Source organism: Pogona vitticeps, chromosome 5, assembly GCF_051106095.1.
Source record: "Pogona vitticeps strain Pit_001003342236 chromosome 5, PviZW2.1, whole genome shotgun sequence".
NCBI lineage: Eukaryota > Metazoa > Chordata > Lepidosauria > Squamata > Agamidae > Pogona > Pogona vitticeps.
Genome location: NC_135787.1, coordinates 98,993,572 through 99,015,878, shown reverse-complemented (window position 1 = coordinate 99,015,878; position 22,307 = coordinate 98,993,572). Strand labels below are relative to the sequence as shown.

Genomic DNA, 22,307 nt, shown 5'->3' with positions numbered 1-22,307 from the left:
AACCACAAAGAACAAAAAAAAAAATATTTGGGTCTTCATTTGGAAACCCTTCATGCTCATGGGCAATGTGATAGCCTGTGAAATGTAGTGAATAAAGGCAACAGTTGCAGTGTACCAATATAGTAACTGATATGTTTAAAAATGTGTTATCAGTAGAAACTCAGTAGATTTTACTCATTTTCTAAATAGCTACTTATAACTCCATTGCATTGAACTCACCAAAGAAGAGCCAGCACACCAGAACAGTGATATATAAAGCAAGAATGTTAAGATCTACAAATCTATTCTTTTTTCATCTATCCTCACATTTGGTGTGAATAGTCCTAATAATGCAGGGATGGGCAACTTCTAGTTTTCTTCCCAGTCTCACAGGAGCTGCATTTTACTGCCACGATATATGCACACAAGAAGAAATTGTTCATTTAAACTTAGAATTCCCTCTGCCCTTAAAGGTGTACTGCAACATTGTAACTTGTTTACTAGTAAATTTGTTAATACACTTCAGGGAGGCTTGTAACTAAAGGGTGCTGGGAACAGCACCTGGTTTTGAAGGAACAGTTGTGCTTTTGAAGTGAAAACATCATGCATGTCAGCCCTGTTTACCACCCTATTCAGTGGCAGCACAGCAGTGTTTGGGATGCTTATTGGAAGAAAAAACTGGCCAAGAGGCTGCATTGATCCATGGGCTGTCCCATCTCTGAGCAAGTTCAGCTGCAACAATAAGAGTCTTAAATAATGGAAAGTGTGTGGTTACCTCTCCCTTGTGATTCCTTCTTCCCCACCTTAAGGTTCAGAAACCAATGGAAAGAGCACCATAATTTTGGTATGGCATTTCCCATGTCAGTCTAGCCATCCCACTCTTTTATATGACTAGCACAGGCAGTAGCCACCAGGAAGTGACAACCACACCAACCACACACAAGAATCAAGCATGTAACAAGAAGTGGAACTGCTTCCTTCCTGCCGCTAAAGAATGTTGTTGATCTATTTTGCACATCATTTGCCACCCACCTGAATTGTGTCATTCTCTTTTTTCCAACAGGCTGAGGAACATTCAGTATGCAGTCAATGCTTTCCTTCTTGTGGTCATTTGGCGTGCATTCATTGCAAGGTCAACAATGGCTCAGAACATAGGGTGTTTTCTGATGGACCACAGCTATAAGATCCTTAACTACTTCAGAGCTTCGAGTTTGCTCCGATATTGAAATATCTGTCTGGTTATTGACTACCTTTCTCATGGACAAACTTGTTTTAGTAAAAGTAGTTCAAGGGCCTGTCTTAGAATGAGAGTGAAACAGGGAAGCTAAAATTCATGTAAGACAGATGGATAAGCTGAGTTTTCCTCTCTCTCTGGGTGCAATCAGATCGTGAGTACATCTAATCCCACTAGAGCAGATTGCTTTACTGGGAGCAATACCCTTTACAGTAACCCTTCTGCCCATTGAGGAATCACTCCACCCTGGCCCCAAAATGTAGTGGTCCTGCTGCTGGACAAAAAAGGTCCAGCTGGGCCATGAATGAGGGACAGGTTGGAGTGCTGTTCCCTGCATAATTGTATGATCACAAGGAAACAGACAAACAGTTCAAAATGCAAGCTCCGTGTCTGTGTGATCTCTCTTTCTTTCTTCCATTGTCCCAAGAGTGCACATCACCCTCTCTACAAGTACATGCAGGTTGCAATTATTTTTAAAGTGTGCACATGTTCCTGCAAAAGGCTTTAAACTGATGTTATTGTTATTCCCACTTCTTAGCGGCTCCTGGCAACTTTTCCATCAAGAAGTGACAGGTTCCCAAGATTCTCTGAATCCTCATATCCCATCAGACCACCATGTCTCGCACAGACAAAAAATGCCTTGATGACTAATCATTCTAAATTGCAGTGGTTTTCAATAGAGCTCTGCTGCATGTTCTTGCATTTAAGCAGAGCCAAACAAATCAGTACAGGGAAGCCCTCTCCTTCTTCAGCACTTCCGTTATTTCCATGCCATTTGGACTTTTTTATCCTTTAAGTTTTCTGCCCCCCCCCATTGTTCCTCTTCTTACAAGATGGGGGATACTTAACTCAGCAATACTACAAGAGAAAAGGATCTTGGAATTGTTGTAGATCATGAGCTGGACATGAGCCAACAGTGTGATGTGGCTACCAAAAAAAAAAAAAATGCTATTTTAGGCTACATTAACCGAAGTGTAGTCTCCAGATCTCACAAGGTACTAGTTCCCCTCTATTCAGCACTGGTTAGGCCTCACGGAGAGTACTGTGACCAGTCCTGGACACAACAGTTCAAGAAAGGTGCTGACAAACTGTAACAAATTCAGAGGAAGGTAACAAGGATGGCCAGGGGACTGGAAATCAAGCCCTATGAGGAAAGATTGAAAGAATCGGGCATGCTTAGCCTTGAGAAAAGAAGACTGAATGGAGATACTATGACACTTTTCAAATATTTGAAATATTGTCATACAGAGGAGGGGCGAGATCTGTTCCCAGTCATCGCAGAGTGCAGGACATGCAACTATGGACTCAAGTTAAGGGAAACCAGATTTCGGTTGAATATCAGGAAAGACTTCCTAACTGTTAGAGCAGTACGACAGTGGAACCAGTTACCTCTGGAGCTGGTGAGTGTTCCAACACTGAAGGTATTCAAGAGAAATTTACAAAACCACCTGGCAGATCTGCTTTGATTTGTATTCCTGCATTGAGCAAGGGGTTGAACTTGATGGCCTTATAGGCCCCTTCCAACTTCACGATTCTATGATTCTATGATTTTTCACACTATAATTGGCTCTGATGGTCCTTATGATTTTGTGATAGGCACAAATCTTACACAGTTTGAACATGTTTGCAACAGGTGTCAAGTTCTACAAAAGGTGGGAGCAATTTTCAACACAAACATGTAAACAAAATGAAGTAAGTAGCTTTGTCTACTCTGAGCTTCAGGGAGTTTTACAGTGGCAAAAAGGATAGAAGTTCAGTAGCCTATAGTGTTTGTGGGGAGGAGGCATTACAGTACTTATGAAATTGGAAGTAGGTTTGTACCTTAAGGGTGTAACCCTGCATTATTCCTTGATACTTTGGTGTTCTGAACAGATCTCTGAAGTTGTATACATGGCTGATTTGTCTTCTCAGTAAATATTAGGCTGATTTATTACGTGTATGGTATGTACTTCTCTTTCTCTCCTTCCTTGCATTTGGGGGTAAGCACAGCCTTTCTGTGTGCCCCAGCAGTGTTGCGTCTTACAAGATAGTAGGGGGAAAGTGAATGCAGCATCTTGGCGTAAAAAAGCCCCAGGTTGTTAAATGCCACCTGACATTTTTGTCTCCAACGGCCTACCATTGAGGGCTATTCCAAAGGTTATAGAGATGAGGTATGTGAAGTACCTTGAGCATTTGTTGATGATTACTTGGAAGAAAGGTGCTATATTTAAATTCTGAACTCAATGGTTTTGACATCTGATTGCAGAGCCAGAGGCTGGGAGTTCAATTCCCCCACTGTGCCTCAATCATCCATAGGGTCCCTTCCAGCTCTGCAGTTCTAAGAGTATTGTTATTATTGTTATTAAATCCCAGTTGATAAGCTAGCTAGTCTGGTATGGCATTTTCCATCCGTACCACATTTATAGGATACAAGAAATTTCAGCATGTTAAAACCAATATGATGAAAGACCAATGGAGTCAGGTTAGTACCCATTTCAACCGCTCCACTCAGTCCACGTTGCTAAAAGTGGCCACACTAATGAAGGCCAAAAAGGCAACGACACGGAATAAGGCCTTTCTGGTGGTGGCCCCCAGTCTTTGAAATAAATTACAATCTGAGATGCACCAGGCTCCTTCCCTCCTTAGGTTCAGGAAATTTATGAAAACAGAATTATTTAAAAACTGCCTTCTGCTAATTAATTTTGTTAATGTTGATGTTATTTCTTCTTTTTTGTATGAATTTCAGACCTACATTGTTAGATTGCCATATTGTTGAATATCTTATGTGGGATTTGTGGGGGCTTAACTTTTAACTTGTAAACCAGCCTGATGGTGCCTGCACTATTGGAGCAGTATATAAATAAGATTAATTAAATAAATAAATATATGCCTAAACAGTAAATAAGTGATACATTACAAGGAATGCAAATAATATTATTTCAAATACATCAAGAAGAACAGATTCCAAAACTGAAATTAAGAAAATTATGAACCTGTTATTTATCATGAGTCTTGATCTGTTATGTTCTTCACATCTTCAGCAGTTATTTGAAGGTTATCCATCACAAGGAACTGATTGCATTCCTATTAGTGGTGAGAAAATTAAAGATGAGCAGCAGATTGAAAAACCTTGGAACTGTATCAGCACGTGTCTGGTTCAAAAGGGATAATGTTTTGGCTGAAAGATACTGCTTAATCCAGGTTGAAAAGACCATTTAATGTTGCATTATTATTAAGCACAAACATAACCACTACCACGAAAATAACAATGTGTCCAGAAAGGTCCCTTGCCCATTGTAATGGCCACAAGTGAAATATCACAGCATTTGGGGCCTCCTTCAACTGTTTCAGCTGCATTCCAGCCAAACTCAGGACACCTCAGGGGCAACCAAAAATGGCAAAATGGCTCTTTATGGCCACTAGAGGGTAAAGGTGGGGCATATGCTGGAGTGGGTGTAACCCTCTAAGGTTCAGAAGGGGGCATGTCCTGCCCACAGACCTCTGGAGATTGTCCAGCCCTCACATATACTCTGCACACGAGTCAAGTGGCTGTTCAGCCTCCAGTTACAGTAGTAGTAGTAGTAGTAGTAGTAGTAGTAGTAGTAGTAGTAGTAGTAGTATTCAAAATCACCAGGCAGAATCAATCAAAATAATAAAACATTGACTGATATATAACAGATACAAGTTTTAGCCAAAAACCTAAGTATCTGTTAAATATCAACCCGGTACATATGCTGCTCCTAATGTTGACCTTTTTGTAGCATATATTCAGCAAATTATTTGTTATTGGGAGTGTGGTGTCACCCTTGCTGGAATCATAGACCCTCTATACTCTGACCAATTTTTGTAAATACATCTTGTTGCAGATATTTGGCTTCCATTGGTTATATATATTCAGCAAATTATGTGTCATCTTGACTTTGGGGGCACAAATCTAATAATGACTGTATGGTGCCAAGTCAATTCTGACTTATGGATGCCCTTTACAAATTTTTTAAAGGTTTTGTGTACTCTAGCTTTTATTCTGTGGAAAGGAGCTCATGTTGAAAGGATATTAAATAGCTGCATAAATAAGTATTACTACATTTACCTCTACAATACCTCTGCAATACTGTATAGTACAATACTATCTACCTCAATACAGTAACAATAATGACAATGATAATAATAACAATAACAACAACAACAACATCCAAAATATAAATGGAAGCACATAGTTATTATATATAATTATATGTTACTTTCCCATACCGGCATTGCACTTATTCAGCCCAATTGATCCTATTTGTATTTTGTGGAATAAAAAAGTTGGCACAAAAGCTTTCTGATTCACTCTTATATATTCTGTTATGGAACCCACTGGTCTGGAAACAACAGATGGATCTTTATAGCTAGTACATATTTGCAACTCCTTTAAAAATGTACTAAAAGCCTTGCCATTTTAAACTGATTTAAACTGAAGAGATAAAGGGGATGACAGTGTCCATGTTTGCTTGGAAATAAGTGCCACTGAGTTTAATAAAGCTTCCTCCATGAATTTTGGGTGGGACCAGAGTGTCCCTGATCATTTCCATGGCTGTATCGTGCACGCAGACCACTTCTTTGCACTGCAGATACAAAGGAGAGGGACTGTCAAGCCTAAGACTTCAGGTTGCCATTTTCTTGGCCTTTTGTTTTATTTTTAGCATCAGGACTTTTCAGTGTCTCAATGAGAGGGTTGTCTTGAGTACCTCCATCTGGCACCTCCCCACAAGCCCAGGGGAGCCCGGGAGAGGTCAAGTCTCCTGGGCCCCTAGCTGGTGACAAAGCAGCACCACAAGGAAGAGCCGACATCTGATGCAGAACAGTTGGGAGAGGTTGTGATGGCAGAGGGCTTGAGTTGCAGGGCTCAGGGCCATTGGCAATCAGTTTAGATGAAGGGGAGATGTAGAGAGAGGCAGTTGAGCATCTGTGCCTCCAGAGAGGTGCATATAGGGATAAAAGACAAATGGAGCCACTAGCTCAGGGATCAGAGATGCAGCCTCAGGTCATCCAGTGCCACCCCAGCCTTGGCATTTCCACCATCTGTCAGGAGCTGCAGTGCCTATCCCAACCCAACTTAAACACTGGAGACACAAGTGAAAACAGGTATGTTTTAGGCCAGATGGGTGGGGTATAAATAAATAAATAAATAAATAAATAAATAAATAAATAAATAAATAAATAAATAAATAAATAAATAAATAAATAAATATGACAAAGGAGGCTCCAGGAGGAGCAGTGCTGTGGAGCCCAGTCCCCATCACTTGCCTTTACCAGCATTTCCTAAAAGGATTGCCTCCATTCCTCCTTTCCATACCTGGACTTTTGAGGACCCCAGTGAAGTCAACTGGGGCCCCAACTGGACAGACTGTGCCTCGGGGAGAGGGCTTGTGCTGAAAACCCAACCACCTAGATATGCAGGGGAAGGAGCAGTTGGGTTGACAGTGTGCCTTTAATAAAAGCTGCCTTGAGTGATAAAACAATGGAACACATGAAATTATTGTCTGTGAAATGGAACCGGTGGGGCTCACATTCACCCACTGTTGGGATCAGGTGCAGCATGATGGGTGCTGAGATTGTATTATTAACCTCCCTAGATTTCTTCAGCAGTCTGTGCAGTTTTAATCAGATTTCGAGCCTGCTTTTGTTCCTCTGGTTCTCTCCAGTGCAGTTGGCTTGCCTTTTTGTCTGACTTTTCTGCTAGATCCCCGCTGTTGAGCCCAAGGTTCCCAATTAACAGTTTAAAAATACAAGTCTGGGTGGCTCCAGACCTAGTGGCTTGAAGGAGCAGAAGAGGAAAAAGAAATGGCCCCTCCCATCTTCATCGTTATTGTTGTTGTTAGGCATCCTTCAGTCTCGAAAGACTATAGTAGCGTGCTCTGTATGGAGGGCTTGGAACAGCGCCTAGTGTGGCTGAGAAGGCCAATTTGAGAGTGACAGTCCGTTCCACACTGAAGGCAAATCCAGTCTGTCCCCTGTGCGGCTCTCTGGTTTTGCTGCTTTTGTGACTTCCTCTTTGCCTCGGTCTGCTGGGCGAGGGTCTCTTCAAATTGGGAGAGGCCATGATGCACCGCCTGCCTCCAGGCTGAACGCTCAGATGTCAGGGTTACCCATCTGTTGAGGTCTATTCCTAAGGCCTTCAGATCTCGCTTGCAGATGTCCTTGTATCGCAGTTGTGGTCTCCCTCTGGGGCGCTTTCCCTGCACTAATTCTCCATAGAGGAGATCCTTTGGAATCCGACCATCAGCCATTCTCACGACGTGCCCGAGCCAACTTAGACGTCGCTGTTTCAGTAATGTATGCATGCTGAAAATTCCAGCTCGTTCTAGGACTGCTGTGTTTGGAACTTTGTCCTGCCAGGTGATGCCAAAAATCCGTCGGAGGCAACGCATATGGAAAGTGTTTAGCTTCCTCTCCTGCTGTGCACAAAGGGTCCAGGACTCACTGCAGTACAGGAGTGTGCTTAGAACACAGGCTCTATAAACCTGGATCTTCGTATGTGTCATCAGCTTCTTATTGAGCCATGAGTCTAGAGAACATGGTGGCTGCTTTGCCAATGCGTTTATCCAGCTCGACATCTAGAGAGAGGGTGTCAGAGATGGTTGAGCCGAGGTACACAAAGTCATGAACAACCTCCAATTCTTGTGTGGAGATGGTAATAGAAGGAGGTGAGTCCATGCCCTGGCCCATGACTTGTGTTTTCTTCAGGCTGATTGTTAGTCCAAAGTCTTGGCAGGCCTTGCTGAAATGATTCATGAGTTGTTGGAGGTCTTCAGCAGAGTGGGCAACAATGGCTGCATCATCTGCGAAGAGGAAGTCCCACATGCATTTCAGTTGGACTTTGGTCTTCGCTCTCAATCTAGAGAGATTAAAGAGCTTTCCGTCTGATCTAATCCAGAGGTAGACACCTTCTGTTGCAGTTCCAAAGGCATGCTTCAGCATGACAGCAAAAAAGATCCCAGAAAGTGTTGGTGCGAGGACACAGCCCTGTTTCACTCCGCTTTGGATGTCAAAGGGGTCTGATGTTGAGCCGTCAAAAACTACAGTGACTTTCATTCCCTCATGGAAAGATCTGATGATGTTAAGGAGACGAGGTGGACATCCAATCTTGGGAAGTATTTTAAAAAGGCCATCCCTGCTAACCAGATCAAATGCTTTTGTAAGGTCTATGAAGGCCACTAAGAGTGGCTGTTGTTGTTCCCTACATTTCTCCTGCAGCTGTCGGAGGGAGAATACCATGTCAGTGGTGGATCTATTAGCTCAAAATCCGCACTGTGATTCTGGATAGACTCTATCTGCAAGCACCTGGAGCCTCTTTAGCACAACACGGGCAAGCAGCTTCCCTACCACACTAAGAAGGGAGATGCCACGGTAGTTATTGCAGTCACCCCTGTCTCCTTTGTTCTTGTACAATGTGACGATGGTTGCATCCTTCATGTCCTGTGGTACTCCACCTTCCCTCCTGCAGAGACAAAAGACTTCATACAGTTCGGTGGTGATGATCTCCTTACAACATTTCAGCACTTCAGCAGGGATGTTATCCTTTCCAGGTGCCTTGCCGGAGGTGAGTGAGTCCAAGGCCGCTTTTATTTCTGCTATGGTTGGTTTGCTGTCCAGCTCTTTCAAGACAGCCAGGTGCTCAATGTTATTTAATGCTTCTTCGGTTATTACATTCTCTCTGGAATATAGCTCAGAGTAGTGCTGTACCCAGCGTTCCATCTGCTGTGCTCGGTCCTGGATGAGCACACCTGTAGCAGACTTCAGGGGAGCAGATTTCTTCTGTATTGGACCTAAGGCCTGCTTGATACCGTCATACATTCCTTTGATGTTACCTGTGTCTGCTGCTAACTGTATCTGAGAGCAGAGCTGGAGCCAATAATCGTTGGAGCATCTCCTGGCAGCCTGTTGGACTTGACTGCGAGCAGCTCGAAGAGCTTGCAAGTTGTACTCGCTAGGACAGGCTTTGTATGCTGCCAGAGCTCTTCTCTTATCCTCGATGGCTGGCATTAACTCCTCTGAATGGGCTTCGAACCAGTCAGCCATCTTTTTGGTCTTCTTGCCAAAGGTGGACAAGGCGGTGTTATAGACAGCGTTCTTGAAGTGTTCCCATCGTTCAGGTGCATTTGCATTAGCTGGACCTGGAAGGACTTCCTCAAGTGCTTTGGCAAATTCCTTCACTTTTCTTTGATCGCAAGTCTTGCTGATGTCAATACGTGGTCTTCCTTCCTTTTTCATGTGATATACTCTCTTTGTTTGTAGTTTTACTCTACTACACACCAGGGAGTGATCAGTATCACAATCAGCACTCTGGTAACTGCGTGTGATCGTAATACTAAGAAGGCTGGAACGTCTAGTGAGGATTAGATCGAGCTGATGCCAATGCTTGGATCTTGGATGCCTCCAGGAAACTCTGTGTTGCAGCTTCGTGTTAAAGAATGTGTTGCTGACACAAAGACCATAATAGCAGCAAAACTCCAGCAAGCGTTGGCCATTTTTGTTCATCTTCCCAATGCCAAAACGGCCTAGACAAGTGGGCCAAGAATTATGATCAGCACCAACTCTAGCGTTAAAGTCTCCAAGAATGAACAGTGCCTCTCTTTCAGGGACTTTTTGGATAGTAGCTGCCAGATCGTCATAGAATTTGTCTTTCACTTCTGGAGTGGATGACAGTGTTGGTGCATATGCGCTAATGAGGGTTACTGGTCCTGCTGATGAGTGGAGCTGCAGAGACAGGATTCTTTCACTCCCCACAGTAGGTGGAACAATGCATCTCAGAAGAGTATTTCTGACTGCAAAGCCAACACCACATTCCCTGGTCTCATTCGATGGTTTTCCCTGCCAGAAGAATGAGAAGTTTTTTTCTTTGACAGATCCTGTGTCTGGCAGTCTTGTCTCTTGTAAGGCAACAATGTCCATCTGCAGTCTACTCAGTTCCATGTCGATGACAGCTGTCTTGCGCACATCGTCTATTTCTTGCAGGTCGTTAGGAAAGCCGTAGTCAGGAAAGCCAGGGGTCATTGTCCATACATTCCAGGTGCCCAGCTTTAGGGCAGAAATCAAATATACTTAATTATACCTAAATGAAATAAATGCCTCCAACATGAACTGACCCAGCATTCGTTTAAGTTTTAGATTTCCACACCCCCCATCAATCCCAAAAATAAGTAGAGAGTACTCATTTAGCAAAGATGTTACTAACATTTGTTCATTATTAAGACTTCCTTTGGCAGTACTACAGCTTTTCCATTAAATCCCTTTTGCTGTATGGGGTAATCATCTGGCTCGCAGGTCTACCGCCAATACTTTTTCAATATAAAAAAACACCTATGTTGTTGTTGATGCACAGGGTAATGTTATTTGCTCAATTTGTGGCTGGTGTTGACATTGCTATAAGAAACCATAACCAGTGAAGAGCAATCTTGATGTCAGTTGTCAATTCATCTAAGCCTCTTTTTTACTCTGACATCTGTCAGAACAATGAGAGAGGCTCTTTTGGAAATGTGTATAAATCTACATCAGGATTGCAGACCCATTAATTTGGTTCCTTGTAATGTTTGATTTTTCCTGGCTAGTTGACTTTTTTGCGATATTGCACAATATTTTATTGCTAGTCATCATTATGTTACATAGTTTATATTTGACAGTTTGTGTGTCATACATTGCTCTTGCTTACATGCAATGTTGTGAGGGAAACAGTTCAATGCCACATCTTGCATATTTTCCCCCTGATGAATTTAGACAAAGATTTTCCGCCTGCCCCCCAATTCTCAGTCCATTTGATTTCTGTTCCAGTCTCATTGTATTCTTTTTTAGTCAATATTATTTCATTATTAACAACGTATTTTACTGAAATTCTTTCCTTTACAATTGCATCTTAATATACTGCAATATATTCTTTCCTGTTTTAAGTATCTGGGGCACTTTATTCAATCCAAGCAATGTGCACTTTCCTGTCATTATGGTTTAAAATATTTATTAAAAATTTGCTTTGATTTAAATCCCAATCCATTTTGTTCAGTTCTCTTTCTTTTCTTTGATTCAGTCAGTCAGTTCTCATTACATATAATATAATATAATATCCTATTACTTAATTAAATCATTATTATTTATCAGCAGAAAGAGCATTGTTTTCCATATTTTCTTTCCTTTGATGAATTTCAGTGTATCAAAGCCTGTGATAAGCTTCATAAATTATCTTTCTTTGCATTTTATATTGTTACTCCCAGAGCTCGGTGTCTTAGCTAATTCTATGAAGCCGTGTCTCGAGCAATAAGTGGATAGTTTCTTGGAGGAAAGGGAACAGGTTTATTCAGCTAAAACAAGTGTGCACTTGAGTGCCCAGCAGGGTGGGGACCCTGAGATCAACAGGGTCCAAGTTTTTATACAGTTCTTAAAAAGAACAAAACTATGCAGCAGTGCAATGGTCCTTGAGGAATATGTGCATTGGTTACAGTTTCTTGCATCTTAGCAAAGCAGTTACCTATGCACAGAGCAGCTTATCTCTAAGGAACGTTGAGCCTTCCTTACAAAGCACTTCTTCTTTGGCATTTGCTCCCTCCTTACAGTAGACTTACATCCAACTTCAATCTGATTCACTATTCTGACTCATTACTCTCTCTGAGACAGATACCAATTCCATTATGAAATTATGTTTCAGATATTAATTATTTTTAAGAGAGTAGTAGTATACTATACTATTTTCTTCCTTAATATTCACATTCTTTTCCTCTTTCTTCTTCCCTATCCCCTTTCTCCTTCATTAAATCATCATCATCATCTTTGAACTGCAGAGCTGGAAGGGACTGTATGGATCACTGAGTCCAGCCCCTGTCAAGGAGGCATAGTGGGGAATTGAACTCCCAACCTCTGGATCCACAACCAGAGACCTAAACCTCTCAGCTATATTACTTGTCAGTTTTTTTCTTGAAATTCTTTCCTTTACAATCTCACTTTAATGTATTTCGACAGTCAGATCTGTTTGAGCACATCCTTGAAGGGAAGAAGCTCTGTGGATCCGACAGGAGGTTACCCTCGTACTGGTTGAGTTCAGCAGTTTCCACCAGGTGATTCATCATCAGATGCCAACATTCTGCCTGGTGCGGTTAATGAACTGTGGAGGAGCTGAAATCTGTAGTGCTGCAGTCTTCTGTATTTCTTTTTTCCTTTCTGGATCTGTGAACTGTGGTGGATTCAGAAACCATCATCTCACCATCCCGTGCCTCATGATTCTACCTTTGCTTTTCTTAGGTGGAGCAAGAGCCTACCCTCCTCTGTACCAGTCACTTTGCAGCGGTATTTGGCACAGAGTAGTATCCTCCGATTAGAGCAAATATGCTTTGAGACTGCTCCCAAGTGTTGCTTCTAGCTGATGCCTTCCTCTTCCTGCCTCTCTACTGTGTTGATCGTCCAGCCACCAACATCTGCCCTCTTAGTGGGGCCAGTTTAGGCACAGCTGTAAGCTTTTATTTTGCCTTCCATGTTGTGTTTTCATTGTTTTCCCCATCCCTGCTCTGTCTGCCATTGCTTACCACCACTCTTCAAAATCTGCTTGTTCAACTTTGGATTCAACAGCCCTCCTCCTAGGCACATTTTCCTTGGAGTAAGCACTGCTGAACTCAACTGAGCTTACTTCTGAGAAAACATGCATGCAATCAGTTTGCACTACTTAGGGGTCTGTCTGTCCATATACAGGAGCAGAATTCAAAGCTTCAGAGTTTACAAAACAATCCATACTACACAGTGTGGTATCACTTTAAGCTGTCATCGTTCCATCTCTGGGAATCCTAACATCTGTCGTATGGTACTTAAGACTCCTCTGTTGTAATTCAAAGGGGGGGGAGATGCACTAGATCTCTCTAATTGTGAATTTTAAGACTACACACACACACACACACACCAAGATTACAGGGGGGTGAAGTCATGAATATTAAAAATGGTGTCCATTGAACGGTGTAAGGTAATTGCCCTTCCAGAACAGAGACAGAGGATGCTGTGACTGAGTATGTTCTGAACCAAGGTAAGGCTATTCTTAGGTTCAGTCAGAGGTTAAAGAATTCTTACTGTAACAAGGGAGGAAGATGAGGATGACACCAGAAATACTGATTCTTGTTCCACCTATTCTTTTTTGGCTCTTGCTCCACTTACCATGGTGCTTTCCCATGGCCAAGGGGCATACTTGCTTAAAATAGTCACTATCATTTCGCTTATTGCTTACCTCCGGGGATTAATCTTGATTTCAGTGTGAAATGACACAGGGCAACACAGTTTTCTTATGAAAAGGCTAAACAAAATTGCTAATGGATTCCATACCAGGAAGTGTAGAGAGCTTATTTAATTGACTTCTTTAGAAAAGTACTGTAGATACTTTTTAAACCACATGAGAAAATGTATGTGCTGTCAAATCAATTCCAACATACAGCGATCCTTCCCAGGTATAGAGCACCCAACAGCAGTTCATCACTCCCTTGGGGGGGGGGGGCGAGACACACTCTGGCATCATGTGGCTTGCCCAAGGTCACACAAGTTGGTTCTTCTCCCAGGAGGCACCGTGGGGAATCAAACTCCCAAATCCTGGCTCCATAGCCGGGTGTTCCAGCTCAATGAGCTATGGTTATTTATATTGCTTATCAAATAACCAGGAGCTACTAAGGAAGCACTGCAGCCAAATATAGAGGGGAAGTGAATAACTAGAAAGTAGGATATCAGGAAACAAATACAGTAATTGTTTTTTGTTTGTTTTACTCTATTACTTTTGCTCAAACTGACCACACATGTGATAAATTGACCATCTGCAAGGGTCCTATACAATGCCTGAACACCTTTCTCTGCAGGGCAGTTTTATTTGTGGTGCTTAGCTTGTAAAATGCTGTATAGATGCAGTGGGATTTTCATGTACAACTTTGCCTGGTGTGATGTAATAGACAATACCTGGAGTATGTGTCTTAGGGATGTGTAAAAACCGAGCATTCACTCACAGCATTCCATGCCATCAGCAAAAGGCCTTGGCAAGATGTGCAGCTTATTTCAGATTTGCAGCCTTCCCTTAGTGGGAACTTATGTAGTTTTAAGGTCCCTTAGTGGAATCTTTCATAGCCCAAATATGAACCCAAAAGGGTGTGTTCAACCTTTGGTGTGTTCAGCTTCACTGGATACCAAGCTGACATTTAAACAAGGCAGGAAAAATGCTTTGTACCATTTACATTTCTTTCCTCTCCAAAACTTGGCTTGGAATGGATGTAGCAATGAGTCACCCTCCGTTTAGCTTCTAGGCAGTGTGACGCAGACTGGGCCTACCACAATGTAACAGATGGAAATACAAAAGCTATGTACAGTATTCGTTTAAAAGACTGTTGTGGGGCAACAAGATGCCTTTTTTCTGATGGAGAAAAAATAACCCCCAGCCTTAGAGATATCATTGATAGAATCCATTATCAAACAAATAAGGAAAAATACTGTACATTTATTTCTATTATCACTGTCTATACTGTTTTTCAGACAGTAATGTTTACATTTACTTAATTTAAAGAAAGTTGTCCATAAATAAGAAGAACTATACAGACTAACGGCCAAGGCACACAATCCCCTTCCTAGAAAGAGTGCTCCCTTAAGTGGTGTAAATAGTGTAACTGTGAAAACTGTGAAGTGTACATGTGCTACCAGAAGTATCTCTGGAATGTAAACAATGGCTTCCTTCTTATGTCTAACTCAGAGTCATGCAGAACATGTAGCTGAGGAGAAAAACAATGTAAGACCAGAAAAAACAGACTTCCATGAATCCATGTTTCACCCTCAGATGAACTCTGTGATTTGTGGGAAAATAAAAGAACTCTGGTGGGGGAAATAGTGGGACACACAAATAAACATAGTACAGTGAGAATTGAACATGTCAAGGTGTTATAGACTGCTGACCTGTGGAAAGGAAGCTGGGATTCCCTTTCACTGGGTGAGAGAAAACAAATCAAAGCTTAATCCAGGCAAGAGATCAGTTTAATAGCAGATAAACGGATAGAGATTCAATTAGAGTTAGATTCCAGTCCTGCCCTGCCCCCTAGACTCTGGCTGAAATCCTGTTGCTTAGCATAGTTAATCACACTAAAGTAGCCCATTGAATCAGTGGGGATTTAGTGAGTCAATTCCTTCATAAATTACATTGATTCAAATAGAAGTTTGTCACAACTAGAATCAAATTGAATCAATTAAACTAATGGAAGAGTTGACTCACCAAATCCTCACTGATTCAATGGGCCTAATCTAATGCAATTTACTATGCCGAGTTACAGGATTTCAGCCTCAGCATTCTAGCTTCAGTGTACTCTTATAGTATACCAGTTAGCCTGGATGTCCATGTTTCAATGGTAGTCAAAAATGTTTCTGCACAGTTTATGACTAACATGCCAACTACATTCAGTCCTGACAGTGCCTGATCTGGCCATGGCCATGGTGGTGCTGGATTTAGAAGGAGAGAAAGAGGATACCTCCCTCTGTCAACATGTTAGGAGAGTGGCAACATGACATAAGCAGCTGTGGTAAAACCTGTGGGGGATGGTCTGCCAATGAGCCAGGTTCAGCTTTCCAGGGGCTTTAAATCAGAAAGAGAAAACTGCAAAAGGCAGTAAGAAAGGATGCAAGAAAGATTGTTCTTGCTCCCTTGTGTACTATTTTAGCAGCTTCCTGACAGATAAACAGCTTCACGGAACTGGAATGAGGACCACATCCAGGAGCCAATCAGTGCCTATATCCTATCTTTCTTCACTTGAAAATTGTATAGTGCTGGGTCTGCCTTTTTTCTAAAGCTGTTGTGTGTAGGTGTGGGAAAGAAAGATTTGTGTGGTCCTAAATAATCCAGTCCTTCTTGCTATCAGTGAAAATCTAGATGGCCCCAACTGTCTGTTAAGGGAGTTATCTTAACAAGCAGCAAACAAGGCAGATTGCCAATTTCCTCCTCTTCTGTTGACTCCTCTGTGGTTGGCTAAAGTGAGTTCACCTGATTTCCTGAGTGTGACTTCAGATTCATGAGCATTTTTGCACCGTGTAGTCACGCCCCAAGTCAGCCTTTCCCAGAATAGCGTTCTCCAAATATTGTGTAACATGACGCCTGTAAATCCTATCCAGAGTTGTCAGTAGTCAAACAATATGGGAGTTGTCTGCAACATCTGGCACTAGTTAGGGAAAAGCTGGTGTAAGTATTCACGTTAAAATCACCTGCAGCAACCAAAATATCAGCACAAAAAAATCTAGTTAAAGATGTAGATCTATTTGTGTTCTGCATCTTTAACTTTATGTTTAACTTTATGTTCATGCAGTACCTCTTCTTTACATATTCTGCATCAAATTTGTCACAGATGTAACAGATAGTCTGTGCTTGTTTCGTACCAAATTTGAAGATGTTTGGGTAAAAAGTTTCCAAGTTATGGTTTTTAAAACTGTGCAGAATCAAGTGGCTTTAAACATCCCCAGATTTAAAACAGTGAGCACAGTTTTGGCTGCAGTACAGCAGTTTAACCACTGCACCACCAGGCACTTCACCCATCCTCATGATTTCAAGAAAATAATAGAATGTGGCTCTGAGAGTTCCTCAGCCAGCTATTTCAGTAGTCTTGAATGCAACTTATTGGGCCCTCCAGATCTGAACGCATTCAAAGTAATGAGGTATTCCTTAACTATTTGTTTATCAATCTCAAGCTGCCGTCCTGTTCCTTCCACTTCTACTTCACATTCACCAGGAGGGTCATAGACTGTTTTTTTGGGAGAAGACTAAGCTTATCTGCCTTGAAGGATATTAAGAAAGTAATGTAGAAATATATATACAGAAATCAGAAATTTGGTTGCGAGCCTCCCCCTTTGGTGTCTACTGCCAAACTTTTGTTAGCTGTCCCTGTTCTCTTCAGTGGTGTCGAACTGTGGCCCTCCAGATGTTCTTGGACTTCAACTCCCAGAAGCCTTCACCACCACCTCTGCTGGCCAGGATTTCTGGGAGTTGAAGGCCAAGAACATCTGGAGGGCCACAGTTCGACACCACTGCTACTTGCTCACTCTCTGGAATCCATCTCATTTTTATACCTCTGCTGTGCTCTGTTAGGAATCAGCATCAGAATAAGAACTGCTGTTTAGCAAGGTAAGTCACAACAAGAGTAGGTTCATTGGATCAGTGGGGATATCATCATTATCATCATCTTAGAACTGGAAGGAACCGTATGGATCATCTAGTCCACCCTCTGTCAAAGAGGCACAGTGAGGGATTGAACTCCTAACTTCTGGCTCAGCAACCAGAGACCTAAGCTCCTGAGCTAACCAGCAGTTATGGTGAGCAAACTCCCCCATAAGTTCCATTGATTCAGATGGGCCTACTCTGGTTGCAGCTTACTATGCTAAAGTCACAACTAAAAGCCTATTCTAGTGTGATTTACTATGCTATACAACAAGATCTGGGGCATTATTTGAGATACTTTGGCCTTTGGCCAGGACAAAGCTTATTATTAATCTAGATATAAAATTTTCTATCTGTCCATTTTAGTCACCTTTCTGTTATCTTGCTATGTTGCATTCAGTTAAACAAAAGATGGGGAAGTCAAATCTAGTTCTTTGTTTAAAGTGTGGAGAGGAAAGGGAGAATATTTAAATGCCTATGTTGGGAACACCCAGATGTTTCCCTTCTTCAAAGTACACCTGCTTGTTTTTCAGGAAATTGCCTGTGGTTTAAGATCTTCTGCAGAAGTGCATTTAAGATGTATTTATTTCTCAGCACCTTGCCACTGCTGATCCTTAACTCTGTGCATTTTCACAAATTAATGCAGTGGTGGATCATTTAGGTGAACATCTGGATCATGAACATGATGAGACTCTCTTTGCGTGAGGTCTGCTCCACACTTTAGTGACACATTAGTGCACAGGGATGGGAACTATCAGCAGATTGTAGACTGCAGACGTTTAGGAACCACTGAAGTCCACCCTTCCCCTAGCAGTGCTCAGGATAGTTTGCAATAATATAAACATTAGAAAATACTTCTTATCTTCCAATTATTCTTCTTAAGAACAATAAAATTAGAGGCACTTGTCACAGGAAAAAAATAGCCTAAAAACAACTTATTAAGTTCCCCACTGAGAAATGAAATGTGGAGTTTTTTGGTGTTGTTTGTTTAATGAGTAGGGGCTGAGAGTCCTCTTTGGGGGAGGTAGTTCTCTATATGAGGGGCTGCCAGAATATTATGCAAATCCGTACCCTTTTTGATTCTTTTTTGATAGTCAGTGGCTCTTCTGAAAGGTTGCCAATCCTTGGCCCTGCCACTTAACTGACTCATCTGTGACCACCAAGATCTTTATTCCCTTTATCTTGTGACAATAGGAAACTTTGCAATCAAAGCTCATTGCAACAGAAACTTTGGCAATCCTATACCCTCATTATGCATTCTGAAATATATTATGCCTCACTGTTGAAACGTAGGTGAAGGATTTTTAACACAGGTGTTTGTTGGCCACAGAGGCTAGAGCATTAAGATAAGAACCCACTGTGGACTTGGGTTGCCACCAGCCTGCCCCTTCCTTCCTGCTACCTCACCCTGCATTCCCCTCCTGCTGAATGGCCAGCCTCATAAAGCTCTGTATGAATATGGGTTGGAGGGGGCATGAACATTTGTTTTAAAATGGACTTCATCCAACTATCCAGCTTTGAAACCAGGCACAGAAGGAAACAGGAGCAGACAGTGACGTTTCTGATTTGGCCTGAAGCTGTGATTCTCTGCGCATCAGCTCAGTTATGAAGGAAATGAATGGGTACAGTGAGGCAGAGTCCAAGCGAATGCTTTTCCGCCTGTTTTGTGTGTGTGCACACCCTCGTGTGCATGCACATGTGTGCATGTGTACACACACATATAAATGAAATGCTTGCTTGCTTGTCTTGTGTGTGTGTGCATGTGCACGTATGCATGTGCAAGGAGTCGTGTGTGTGTGTGTGTGTGTGTGTGTGTGTGTGTGTGTGTGTGTGTGTTCCATCCACCATCAGCTGTTGTGCTTTCTGCTAATGCACAGGAATGCAACTGATTCAATCTTTCAAAAGACCTCTGGTTATGAATGTGGGATATTGTACTTCTGTATCCATGATTCAAAAGGCCGGGAAGTGACCTGATATTGCTGCACAGTATCTTGCCCTCGCTGCCAGCAGGAATAAGGTTGCCAAGCTTTGTATAGCAAAGGGCAGCCTGAATCGAAAAACTTTGTGGTGAAATTTCTTATGGAAATAATTGGTGGTAGGATATAAAGTTGTTGCCGCCACTGCAGCAGTGCCTTTTGCTCTGCCTGAGTCTCCCAGTCTTCCAAGCGTAGTGATGGTGGTACAATGAATGGAGAGGAGACCTGGGCAGGGAAATCTCTTCAGCCCCCACCTGATCATAGAGGAGGAAGGCAGGAAAGGAGAAAAGGTGAGGGAGGAGAACCAGGGAAGGGGTTGCGGCACAGGGTGGGACTCACGGGGGAGGTATTTATTTGGGCTTGAGCAGGTAAAGGGCTCTGCACTGCGGGAGGTTTTTTTCAGGGAGGGAGACATGAAGAGAGGGTCATTTCCATACCTAAAAAGGTAAATCAAAATCAAAGTGTATTGACAATTTTTCTTCTTCTCTTTGTTTACATCTCCCCTATAATTATATATTATTACATTAATACTGTATTTGCCACCGTACAAGGCGACTGGGTGTATTAGATGCCCCCCCACACACACTTGGAGGCATGTTTTTGGGGCGAGAAGGGAAGGGAAGTGGGTAGCGGCAGCGGCGGTGGCAGAGGGGGAGGAAAAGCAGCTCTCCAGCAGCGCGTGGGCGAGTGGGCGAGCTGGCTCAGGTGCAAGGGTGAGAAGGGAAGGGAAGCGGGCGGCGGAGGAGGAGGAGGAGGCGAAGAAGCAGCTCTCCGGCGGTGTGCAGTCAAGCGGGCTCAGCGGCGCGGGGCAGCGGGCTCTGGCCATGCGTTGCTTCCCTTCCTCCCTCCGGACCGACTGCCTGCCTGCCCGCCTGCCTTCTTCTCCGGCTGGCGCGGCCCCGCGTCACTTACTCAGTGGCGGCGGCAGTGGCAGCACCTCCTTCCTGGCCCAAATGAAATGCACCCGGCGTACAAGACTTGGAGGCATGTTTTGGGGGCCAAAAAAGTCATCTTGTATGCCGGCAAATGCGGTATTAATATATTAGGTTAGATTGACTTTTCCTCCAGAAATCTGTCCAATACACTTTTAAAGGTATTTAGGCCAGATGCCATCTCCACATCCTCTGGCAAGGAGTTCCACAGTTTGGACATAGGGAAATTCACTTTTATTATTTCCTTTTCTTTATTTTAAATATTTTCACCCCATCTTTCTCCTAAGGTCACCTGCATCATTAAAAGACAATATTTAAAGTGAAAAACAGATTTAAACATTAAACAACAATTCTTTTAAAAATTGCACTTTTTTATTTGTTTGTTTGTTTGTTTGTTTGTTTATTTATTTATTTATTTATTTGGTCTTTTTTTACCCCACCCCGCTCGACAGTGTCTACTCGGTGCAGCTTACAAATGTCATAGAATATTATAAAATACAATACAATACAATACAATACAATACAATACAAAATACAATAAAACAACATAATCATTAAACAATTAAATCAATAATATAGTGTGTTCAAGATGGGGAATGATAGAACAAAAAGATAGAATTCAAGGATTGACAGAAGGGAAGGCCTGCCTAAAGAGCCAAGTCTTTAAATGGCTCTTAAAAACACCCAGCCAGGGAGCCAGGCAGATCTCTGTTGGAAGACGATAGTGAAAAGGAGATGTAGAGCTGAGAGAGAGAGAGAGAGAATCATTAAAGAAGGCCAGACCCTTCTAAATTGTCTAAATTTTTTGCCAGCCCAAACCTTGTAGATCAGTAGTTCTTAACGTTTTCTTTACCACAGATCCCTTTTAAATATAAATAGCTTTTGTTGTTGGGGACTACCTAGCAATACTTCTCAAGGTTTAAAGCCCTAAAGAGCATCAAGTATTTAATGCTTCTCATGAAAGGTCTCATTGACAGATAATTCCTTGCTATAATGATGACACTTTTTAAGAGGACTGGAAGTAGCTTCATTTTGCTTTGAACAGATGCACCCTCATCAACATCATCAGTTCTTTTACGTTTCAAAGTCATCCAGAGATCCATTCTGAGGCTCAGTCACAATGTATTGTTATGAAATTCACTGCAATTTCAAAAAGTCATTTTATCCAACAATAGTCAAATGGTTTTATTAGAAGAACTTGAAGAAGAAACTGACACACCACAAGAGGTAATTCATTCAACAGTTTTGAGATTCAGTGAAAATTGAGTGCTTATGATTAATCTGCCACTTTCTGTTAGAACATGCGAGTAGTTAAATATCTTATGAAAGAAAACATTGCTAAGGATTGCTGGGTTGCAATAACCTTCCATTGTTACATTATGATTTCCCGCTTATTAAGATGTCTTAAGAGATTTCTCTGAATCTTACAATCCTTTCTCAGCTACCAATTATGTCTTGATTATCACATGTAGTTCTAGGTCACAGATTTTCAATCATGCTGTCACTGAAGAGCAATCATTTGTTTCTAAGTACTAAAGAGGTTGCACATGTGCAACTCCCTTAATAAGTTAAGTCCTTGGTGGATTAATGTTAATTTGTTTATTATAACGCCTACTCCCACCAAGTTCTACCCGTGTCACTCATGTGAGTCAGGAGGTGAGGCTGAGGAGCCTAACGCCGAGAGAGGCCCGGAAGGAAAAAACAAGAAACCGGGCCTTCTTGGCGGTGGCTCCACGCCTCTGGAACAACCTACCTCTGGAGATTTGCGCAGCCCCCTCGCTAGGTATCTTTAAAAATCAACTAAAAATGCGGCTGTTTCGGCAGGCCTTCCCTCCAGTTAATCCCTGATGTTTTCCTTCTCTCTCTTCTCTTATTGTTCACCTTCCATCTTGTCGAATTTGTTTATTACATAATAATTATTTTTGTATTTATCTGTGTATTTTACGTTGTAAGCCACCTAGAGTGGTCGTAATTGACCAGATAGGCGGGATATAAATAAATAAATAAATAAATAAATAAATAAACAAACAAACAAACAA

General features: G+C 42.1%; 1 protein-coding gene across 1 annotated transcript in view; it reads left to right on the top strand.

Moving 5' to 3' along the window:
• Window positions 1-12,373, top strand: part of LOC110075000 (fatty acyl-CoA reductase 1-like) — a 41,200-nt gene extending 28,827 nt beyond the window's left edge. Inside the window, exon 12 of the mRNA XM_078394142.1 lies at window positions 1,043-12,373. Coding sequence (XP_078250268.1) covers window positions 1,043-1,205 — 163 coding nt within the window. The 3' untranslated portion in view covers window positions 1,206-12,373. The remainder of the gene's footprint in view (window positions 1-1,042) is intronic.
• The last annotated feature ends 9,934 nt before the right edge of the window (window positions 12,374-22,307 follow it).